Raw genomic sequence first — 10,545 nt, 5'->3', positions numbered from 1 at the left:
GCGGTCTTCCGGCCGGAAGGTGGACGCGGAAGCGCTCGCACGCAGCGCGCCTGCGCAGGTCCTGCGTTTGCCATCAGTCGCGCGGGAAGCGGTGTGAAGAGCGGGCGTTTTGAGACCCTGTGGCGATGGCGTCTAGCCGCAGTTCGGAGGCGGCGGAGCCGGCAGAGCCTGCGGCGGCGCCCGCAGCAGCAGAGACCGAAGAGGACCAGGTGAAGAGGCGGCGGCTTCAGTGCTTGGGCTTTGCGTTGGTGGGGAGATGCGGCACCGCGATGGCCCCCACGTTCCCGTCGGAGAACAACTGGCAGACGCAGGTGAGTTCGCGTCCCTCGCTCCCGCCGCTCTTCCCAGGTAGGCGGAGCGCGCCCTGCATCCTTGTGCCTTTGCTTTTCAGACAGCGTTGAGCGCCTACTTCGAACAGCCAGAGAATGACCTAGCGTGGCCGCGCCAGCCTCCGACGCCTTTCAAGTCCGAGGCCTAGTAAGCGACGGGGGTCGCGGGCGGCTTGCCGGGATCCGGGAGGGACCGACCGCCTGCTGGGGTTGGGCGGCAGCGCACCTGACCTGGAAATGGCAGCCGGCGCCCCAGCCCTGGGAATCTCAGGGAATGCAGGGTCACTTCCCAGCGTGACTCGCCTTTGTTGTTTTGGGATCGGGGTCTCCTGGTGTAGCGCTTGGCTGTCCTAGAACTCTGTGTGAGCCAAGCTGGCCTCGAACTCAGAGATCAGCTTGCTTCTGCCTCCTCGGTGCTCAGTGCTGGCACTTGGAAGGCACATAATAGGACTGGAAGCTGAAATGTATTTTATGTAATTTGAGGCAGAGTCTCACTTTTATCCCTGGGTGGCTGTTTCAGGGCCCTGCCTCCAATTTTTATTGTTGTTGTTCTACTGTTTGCAGAATAAAACTAAGGTGCCTTAACTGGGTCTTCTAGGAATTGGCCACTGTTCTTTCCAGAGTCTCTTACATGGGAATTAATTGTGTCCATCAGAAGAGATGGGTAATCATCATAAAACAGTCGTGCTGAAATTACTTGGAAAGTTTTTTAGAAAATGTTGGGATGCCACACTCCAGAGATTATAAATAAATAAGGAATGGAATCCACTTATCCACTAGTGACTTTTGAGCCCCCAACAACTCCATCTCGTAGAACGCAGAGTTTCCTAAATGACCTGTCAGGCTTGTGTGGCTAACTTTTTTTTTTTTTTTTTTTACCAGTTGAACCCTATCTGAAGCCTGTGACCTTTTCTATCTTGAAAAGATCTAAAGGAGGCCAGCGCAAAAGGCTGTGTCTTATAGCTTTGTTACTTAGAATATAGGTCTTGAGCCAGCAACTTTACACCATTTGGGATTCTGGTAGACTTGCAGACATATCGGCTCCATACCCACTGGATCAGATTCTGCTTTCTGTCAAGATCTCAGGTGGCTTAAAGTTGAAGAGAGTGGAACATAAGAGGCCAAGGCTATCACTTTAAGGAGTCAATAAATGATGCTCCCAAGATTGACTAGGCATTTCAGCTACTTTAAGGTTTTTACTCAGCACCACATTTAGAGACTCTTTATTTATTTTTTATTTTTTATTTTTGGAGGGGAATTATTTCTCAGGTTTACTGTTTTCCCTTGTTAATTGTGGATGTTTCATGAAATTGTATTACAGTAAGACACATTTTGAAGTGCAGCTTGTGAAAGAAATGACAAATAAGGAATCTGATCTTGTTGTTAATGCTTTTGCTTTTAAAATGTGTACAAGCCTGATTTTAGGCAAGTGCCCACAGCCTAGAAGAGGGCATCAGAACCCATAAAACTGGGGTTAAATAGTTATGAGCCACCCTTGCTGCAGTTCTAGGGTTTGAACCCAGGTCCTCTGCAAGACCAAGTGCTCCTAAACACAGCGGATCTCTTCTGTCTCAAATGTTTTCAGTTAAAAATGAAGGGCCTAACATCTGACAAGGTTCTAAAATTACTTAGCCTTTTCTCTTTGGTAAGGCTGCAGAAAAAGTATAATATTGAATGTTAGGAAAGAAAACTTTCTGAGATGGATGAAGTTCCAAAAGGAACTTGGCTTTAAGCATAGTTTTTGGTGCTCTTTAAAATTACTTTTATGCATACAGATGATTTTTAGCCAGATGTAATGGCTTATGTTACTTGGGAAGCTGAGGCAGGATTGCCAAGGATTTGAGGCCAGCTTGGGCTATACATTGAGTCCTAGGGCAGTCTGGCCATATACTTGCTAAAGTTCTGACTTTATAAGCTTATAAGTTTGAGATCAACGGGTATACATTTTGAGACCTTGTTTCAAAGAGTACGTTGACACTTATATTTTGCTTTAGAATTGACATTAAATTATCCTGCATCAAGACCTTGGCTTCTAATCTTCACTAAAACGAACAAGATGACTCATGCCAGAGCAGGAGTGAGATAGGAGATGGACTCAGAATAATCTACAGTACTAGGAAGTATGGGAGTAGCCAGAGAATGTTGGAAACATTCCAGGAAAACATAGGAACAGATGTAAAGTAGGAGACAAGGAATACATGGGTATTTCAAAACAGGTTATAGTCTGTACAATAAAATGTCAATCCATACTTAAGTAAGTACCAGCTGTTCGTGGGACAAGTGACTCTTATAGGACAATTTAAACTGCTAAATTTCTAAGGCTTGAGGACCTAATTCCTCATAATGTCTTTTGAGAACTACCAAAGAAATGTTTCAGATAAGTTCAATCAGTGGACAGTAAAACTGGGATGAAAGTTGAGCCATAAATAAGATGCTTCCATAGTTAAAACCCACAAAATACTAAGTAGAAAGGGGAAAATCAGTATTTTTTAGTGGGGATATTTGGTTAACACCTTAACCACGCATTGGTAATACTGTCATTCTTGCTGTAAAGGGCATAACTAGAGTTGTAAGAAAACATCAAGCTTAACTGAAGGAGTGTATAAAACAGGTAGCCTATACTCTTCAAAAATGCCTCGTGAGAAAGACTTTTAAAAAAAGTAATATATTGGTGGTAATGGAGTTCACTGTTCAGGTTGTATAGTGTGTATGTGAGCAAGTGTTTAGGAAAGGATAGAAGTGAGCGTTTGGAAAGAGACTAAGTAAGGTAAGTAATTGGTAATTAAATAAGAAAGTGTTTGTATTTAGGAATTTTGGGTACATAGTTGGTTAGGGATTCTTTTTACTGCTTTTCTGTTTTGAAAGTCAGTAATTGTTAAGAATCAAAAGTTAACAAAATACCTAGAGGTGACTACTTCAAAGAAAGCCATTTCTTGTGTCATGCGGTTTGTATGATTAGTGTGTGCAAGGATCACATTGTAAAACAAGGAGCCAGAGTTTTTGAAGCAACTCTAGGAGAAAAGTATTCTGTCTACAGCAGACACACGCACATGCCAGTGAGTGGAGACAGGACATGTGCAGCTCTCACTTTACCTGTGGGTTCTGGAGATAGAGCTCAGGCCATCGGGCTTGGCAGCGAGCTCCCTGATGCTCCAGGCTCTCTCCAGCCCAGCTTTTCTTTTGCTAGAGTCTAGGATCCTTCAAAGAAAGAGATTTATAGGATAAGTATCTGTTATCTGAAATGCTTGGGGCTAAAAATTATTTTGAGTTCCATACACAATTTAGAAGATGGATTTTCTGATTAGGAGTGATATGCTTATATTTTCAAATTGAGGGCAAACAAGTACAACAAAATTCAAACAGTATGTACATCTGTTTGGAAGCCAGAGGTTAGAGTGGGCTCTCCAGGAGTAGTTCTCCTTGATTTTTCAGTCTCTCACTGCGACCACGCGCTCACCGTTTAGGGTAAGACTAGCCTCAATGATCTACTGGTCTCAGCCTCCCAGTGTTGAGATTACAAGTATGCCACAGCTTCCACGGGGTTCTTGCCTCCATAACCCCACTACAGCAATTCATATTGTGTTTTTTAAACCTTTATTTTGATCTTGCCAGTGTTGATCTAACCAACGAGGATGCAGATGATACCACCACTGTAGAAACCGGTCCAGCTGGAACTCCTCCAGAAGATAGCAGCACTATCTCTTTCATTACCTGGAATATTGATGGATTAGATGGATGCAATCTTTCAGAGAGGGCTCGAGGGGTGTGTTCCTGCCTAGCTTTGTAAGCATTCTCATTTCCATGGTAGGGTCTATGATAAGTGTTTTTAACGGTTCTACAAAGCAACAGTTCAAAGTTGTGTATCTGAAAATTTGACTTTAAGGTCAGCTTCTGAGTAAATATTTGAGAGTTAAGGTGTTTTGATCTGGGGAGGGTCTTGGTGAATTGGAACACCAGTTTATGTGAGATGCTTTCTAGAATTTTAAGCTTTACATACATAGTAAGTTTTTTTTTTTAATAAGTATTGTTATGAAGTGAAAAATACCTAAAAGATCTGTTTCTGGCTTCATGAGAGCTTTGTAACTAGGTAAAGCACTGAAGTTCTCTGGAACTGTTGGCACTGGACAGCTTTATAGAGAACCTGAAGAGATAAGATAACCCTGAATATATCTCTTGGTGTATATAACCATTCAAATGCTCAGTGTAGTATATATAGTGTTTTCTGTTTTAATTTCACCGGTATATTGTGTGTGGGTAATGTGTAGGGGGATGCTGGGATTGAATTTGCCTTGTTAGTGTTGCCACTGAACTGCACACCCAGCCTGTTGATCATTATGGCACTGTGTGGTAAATAATATATACAGGACAGTGTAAACATTGAGTACTAGGGGTCTAGGTATCAGTTGTTTTATATGTATATATTGTGGAATTTTCTCTAGGTAGCTGAAAATGAATGATATGCTGCTGTTAAATTGCTCTTTTTAATTAGATACAGTCCAGATGTGGTATTTCTACAGGAAGTTATTCCCCCATATTATGCCTACCTAAAGAAGAGAGCAACCAGTTATAAAATTATTACAGGTAATGCTCTTCTTGCCATCTAAGTTACCTTTTTCTTTGAAAAATAGATCAATGAAGAAAAAAAAAACGAGCGGCTGTTACAAAGGGCACAGATGTGTTTGAGGAAACTAAGCAAGACAGGATACTTAGAGGGTTATAGGTTATTTTACAGCTTAATGTTAAATGGAAAAATAATAGAAATGGATATTTTTAGGAAAACAAAGTTCTAAGATTTCAGACTTGGATATATGCTAAATTTGAATATCAAGGCATGCCCTTATCACCCTTTTGTTCTTATTTAAACATCATTTGTATCTCTTGTTAAACTTTGATAAGGGACAGTAATGTTGCACTTGGTTGACCTACTTCAAAGTAGAGGCTTAAAGATTTGATCCCATTTCAATGATTTAGCTCCTTGTGGTAAATCTCCAACTCTAATAAGCCCATGCAAAGAACATTCAAGGCAGTTGTAATATTTATGAGCTGCACGCCTAGCAGTACACACTGTTCCTCAGCCAAGAGATTCCCAGCTACTTGCGGCTCCTCCAGGCCGTGTGGTCCTGCTCCAGCTTCCTTCCTGCTCCTCCTGTCTTGCTCTCCTCCATCCCTTCGTTCTCCTTGCTCTCTTCTCCCTCTAAAACCTCCAGCCCCACCTTTCCCTTCCACTGCCCAATCACAGGCTCGAACCTTTATTGAACCAGTTAAAATGGGAGAGGTTCACAAGAATTTAACTAAGTGATCCACTCCTCCACCGCTGATTGGGGCTGCCCCTTTTGAGGAAGTAGAATTAACATCAAAATACAAACAGTACCTGGGCAGTCTACAACATTTCCCCTCTTTTGTTCAATTTGGAGGCTCTTTTCTCTCAGATGTAAATTAAGCACAACTGTCACAATTATGTAATTTATAAAGTATAAGATACCTTTAAAACTCTGTTCATCAATTTTGTCAATTGACTTTCTTCCATAAGTTTTTTTCCACAAATGTTTGAAGGTAATGAAGAAGGATATTTCACGGCTATCCTATTGAAGAAAGGAAGGGTGAAATTTAAAAGTCAAGAGATTATTCCTTTTCCAAACACCAAAATGATGAGAAACCTATTGTGTGTAAATGTAAGTTTTAAGTTTGGGGCATTTTGTTTGTTTGTTTGGTTGGTTGGTTTTTGAAAGAATTGCCTTTACAGATAAATTTATAAAGGCGCGCGCGCGGTGTGTCTGTGTGTCTGTGTTTGTGTCTGTCTGTATCAGTCAGTCAGGACTTTTTATGACTCAGTTCACTCTATCCACCACAGGTTCTAGGGATCAAACTCAGGTTGATTTAACAGAGGCTCTTAACTGCTGAGCCTTAATCACTGGGACAATTTTTTTAAACCCTGTTGTGTCTGTCTCTGTGGATCTGGAGGTCAGGACAACTTCTTGAAGTCAGATTTCATTTCCCACTGTGGTTCTGTGTATTGATTTCAGATCATCAGGCTTGTGAAGTAAGTGGTTTACCCACTGAGCCACCTCACTGGCCCTTTACGTCCTTTTTTTGGTTTGGTTTGGTTTGGTTTGGTTTGGTTTGGTTTGGTTTGGTTTTTTTTTTTTTTTTTTTTTTTTTTTTTTGGTTTTTTTGAATTTGGTTTTTCTGAGACAGGGTTTCTCTGTCTGTCCCCTGGCTGTCCTGGAGCTCACTCTGTAGAGCAGGCTGGCCTTGAACTCAGAAATCTGCCTGCCTCTGCCTCCCAAAGTGCTGGGATTACAGGTGTGTGCCACCACCGCCCTGCGACATACATATTTTAAATAGTCTCAGAAAGCTATCATCTCATAATTTTAGATGCAAACTTTAACATGTAAAATAAATATGCAAAAATTCAAAATAAAAAATGCAAAGTTGAATTCTTAATTGATTAGATATTTTCTTAATGTGACAACAGTTGGCTAAGGAGAACAACAGTTGTCAAGTAATCTGATGTAGCAGTGAGAACTCAGCACATAGATAGCTCCGTGTTCTAGTAGTCGGGGTGTGAAGTGGCTGGTCCTGTAGGGCTTCTGTAGACCAGGCTGCCCTTGAACTCAGGAATTAGATCAATGTGGTGCTCAGCTTCCTTTCTCTTTTCTCCTTTTTTATTCAGTGCATGAATGCACCCAGTGGAAATGGAAACACCCATGACAAACCTTTGCAAGCTGCAGCAAGGGTAAACCTGTGGGTGTGGATGAGCTTATGTTCATGTTGGTGTAATAAACACTGTGTTAGTTATTTTTCTAATTAGTGTGACAAAGTATCTGACAAAGGCAATTTTAAAAGAGTTTATTTTGACACATAGTTGTAGGGTACTGACATGGTAAGGCAGGAGCAGTCACATTTTGTCCACAGTCAGAAAGCAAAAGTGATGACTTCCAGTATCCAGCTTGCTTTCCCCTTTTTTAGTTTGGGACCTCATCTTCCACTGGTGCCCCTTAACATTTTAGGGTGACTCTTCCACCTTAAATAAGCTAATCTGAAATTTCCCTCAGACATTCCTAGAAATTTGTCTTCTAGGTGATTCTAGATTCTATAAAGTTTGACAGTATTAACCACCATCCTGAGTGTGGAGAGGTAGTGGAGTGTTGACAGGGGGTTAAGAAGTAGGCAGGATCCAGATTATAGGTTTGAACGAATTAAAATGACTGTAGGCATTGTAACACATCCTATATACTAGTACCTTAATTGCAAATGATAAATGACTTTCAGGTAACTGATTATCTTTGAGTGCCTAAGCTTGGCCATTATTGGAGCAATAAATAAGAGTTGTTTGTGTTTGCAAGTAACTCATGGCTTCATGGAAAAGGGAAGTAGTTGTCCTTTTACTTATTTGGGACCTTTTATAGCAGTCTGTTTACCTTGGAATTGGATCCTAGAGAGGTGTGAGCCATTGGCCCAGAGCTGCTGGAGAAGAGGCACAGATGAAGTATTATGTGGATAGTTCTTGTTCTAAATAGTTACCATGGGTGGGGTTGCACCTTCTGCTCTTCATTTAGGAATAGTACTGACTGCTTTCAGTTGAGTAAATACATTTCCAGTTAATTAATCTGCATTGAAGCCTGTTACCAGCATTAGTGGTCATTGGTCAATTCAATTGTAATTATTCTGTTTTAGGTGAGTTTGGGAGGAAATGAATTTTGCCTTATGACATCCCATTTGGAGAGTACCAGAGAACATTCTACGGAAAGAATGAGTCAATTAAAAACTGTTCTTCAAAAAATGCAAGAGGCTCCAGGTTCAACTACTGTTATATTTGCAGGAGATACAAATTTAAGAGACCAAGAAGTAAGTAACAGAATGGATTCAATGTGTGCGGGGGAGAGTATTCTTATGGAAATTAATTTGGGTTCATTTTATCCCAAGGTATTATGGACTTGAAATACAAGGTAGAAAACACTATTGTAGATTTTGTATAAAATATGCACAAAAGAGTCATTTACACTATTAGGGGAAACCCTGTTATATGTTAGATAAGCAACAAGTATTAGAATAATTATTAGAATTTTAATTTAAAAAGTTGAGGTGATTTGTAGCATTCCTATGGATAAGAAGACCTAATCCTCTTCTGAGTTGAAACCAACTTTTTAAAATACTTTATTGCTGGGTTTGGTGGCCCATGCCTTTAATCACAGCAGTTGGGAGACAGAGACAGGCAGATCTGTGAGTTCTACAGAGTAAATGCTAGCACAGCCAGGATTACACAGAAACCCTGGCTAGAAAAACAACAACAAAAGTTAGACTTCTAAGTGATAATATCAAACACCTTTTAAATTGGGGGTGGGGAGTAAATACATAAACCTTATATAATATTCTTTTTCTTGCCAGGTTACCAAATGTGGTGGTTTACCTAACAATGTTTTTGATGCCTGGGAATTTTTGGGCAAACCTAAACATTGCCAGTACACATGGGATACAAAAGCAAATAATAACCTCAGGATTCCTGCAGCTTGTAAGCATCGTTTTGATCGAATATTTTTCAGAGCAGAAGAGGGGCACCTTATTCCGCAAAGTTTAGACCTTGTTGGGTTGGAAAAACTGGACTGTGGTAGATTTCCTAGTGACCACTGGGGGCTCCTGTGCACCTTGAATGTAGTACTGTGAAAAGCTTCCCAAATTCCAGCTTTACACGTTGGTTTGCAATAGTTGTGAATATGTGCAGATCTCAACCTTTCAGGAAAGCTAGGTCTAATACAAAGAATTAATAAACTGGATGATTAGTGCAGCAAAAACAATTAACATTTTACTTTGTGTTGTGTGTCCTTGGAGTTAAGAATTGGTGTTTATAATAAATCAAAGCATGCTTATGTTCAGAATGTGTGGGCTTTTGTTTAAAGAACACAGACTTTTAGCTTTTAACAAACTCATTGTTGCCATTAGAACTTCAAGTAATGGCTGTTATCTTGGGGCTAACTATTGTTTGATTTAGGCACCAATATGATACTTTAAACCATTTTATTATGAGAAAAATAAGCCATTGTTACATTCTGTAAGTTCAGAAAGGTAAGTGAAAAAGCCACGGCCATCTGTAGTAAAGTAGATGACAGCTGTCGCATATCAAGACTTAATTTTGTCAGCTGATATTATATAGTGACTAAGTGGTGAGTCACATTTGCATTTTGATTATTGTTAGTGATTTGCTGATAACTGTCAAAGTTCAGCTTGCCAATGATTAAACCCAGTTTAGTAACATGAGGAATTTTTTTAAGAGGAAATTTCAGAAGAAAAGTAACTTTCAGTTTTGTTACTGTTAAGATGGAAATACTTTGCAGAGAGAATAAAGAATACTTTTTTGTAAATGTTCTGTAAAGAAAAAATGTACAGTAAATAAAGTGTTTTCTTTGTTTGTAGACTGAGTATGACTTTTTTGTCTGGTGGGATTCCCATGCCACTGGGAAAATAGCCCTGCATGTTACTTTTCAATGGGAATCACTAAATGAGTATGTTATATTAAATTCCTGACACTTTGGAGGCTGGGGCAGGAGGATTGTCATTAGTGTAAGGCTAGCCTGGGCTATAGAGTTAGACACTGACAAAAATGGAGAAATTTAGAATGAAGTCCCCAAGTTAAAACACCTTAACACAATGTGAACTTATAATAAGGGTGGTAAGATTTCGTGCTGACAAAGGAAAGGACAGGAACTGTCTATTTTAGTGACAATTTTAAACATTAAAGCTTGAAGGAGCAGTGTGATGCACATGGTTAAGTAGTATAGTAGAGGAGGGTGGTGCTTACTCATCTGGTAGAATTAAGTTTAAAAGAACACAATATGTCAGCAGGGCGGCGGTGGCGCACACCTGTAATCCCAGCACTCTGGGAGGCAGAGGCAGGCGGATTTCTGAGTTCAAGGCCAGCCTGGTCTACAGAGCAGAGTGAGTTCCTGGACAGCCAGGGCTATACAGAGAAACCCTGTCTCGAAAAAACCAAATCCAAAAATAAAAAAACAACAAAAACACAATATGTCACATTGCAGAGACATTGAAATGGGTTAATATCACAATATGAAATTTGTATTCTATTATTAGGCCATCAATTATAAAAACATGTAACTACAATTTTATTTATGTGTCTACATGAAATAATTGTTTAATTCTTATGGCAAAATATAAGTCAGGAGAAAAGGAACATAAGCCATTGTAGTCTTTAATGGGCAAA

General features: G+C 40.2%; 1 protein-coding gene across 1 annotated transcript; it reads left to right on the top strand.

Moving 5' to 3' along the window:
* The first annotated feature begins 38 nt into the window (after positions 1–38).
* Positions 39–9,739, top strand: Tdp2 (tyrosyl-DNA phosphodiesterase 2). Its single transcript, XM_052156999.1, has 7 exons — positions 39–311; positions 392–477; positions 3,942–4,112; positions 4,819–4,910; positions 5,883–6,001; positions 8,007–8,177; positions 8,718–9,739. The coding sequence occupies exons 1-7, from the start codon at positions 126–128 to the stop codon at positions 8,991–8,993; spliced, it is 1,101 nt and encodes a 366-aa protein (XP_052012959.1). The 5' UTR covers positions 39–125; the 3' UTR covers positions 8,994–9,739.
* The last annotated feature ends 806 nt before the right edge of the window (positions 9,740–10,545 follow it).

Source organism: Apodemus sylvaticus, chromosome 14 (genome assembly GCF_947179515.1).
Source record: "Apodemus sylvaticus chromosome 14, mApoSyl1.1, whole genome shotgun sequence".
NCBI classification, from domain to species: domain Eukaryota; kingdom Metazoa; phylum Chordata; class Mammalia; order Rodentia; family Muridae; genus Apodemus; species Apodemus sylvaticus.
This window is presented reverse-complemented; position numbering and strand designations above follow the sequence as displayed.

Excerpts from the sequence above, each read along its gene's own strand:
- Tdp2 (XM_052156999.1), top strand. The coding sequence starts at position 126 with ATGGCGTCTAGCCGCAGTTCGGAGGCGGCGGAGCCGGCAGAGCCTGCG. Across the intron at positions 6,002-8,006 it reads GAAACCTATTGTGTGTAAAT|GTGAGTTTGGGAGGAAATGA; the intron begins GTAAGTTTTAAG and ends ATTCTGTTTTAG. Across the intron at positions 8,178-8,717 it reads CAAATTTAAGAGACCAAGAA|GTTACCAAATGTGGTGGTTT; the intron begins GTAAGTAACAGA and ends TTTTCTTGCCAG.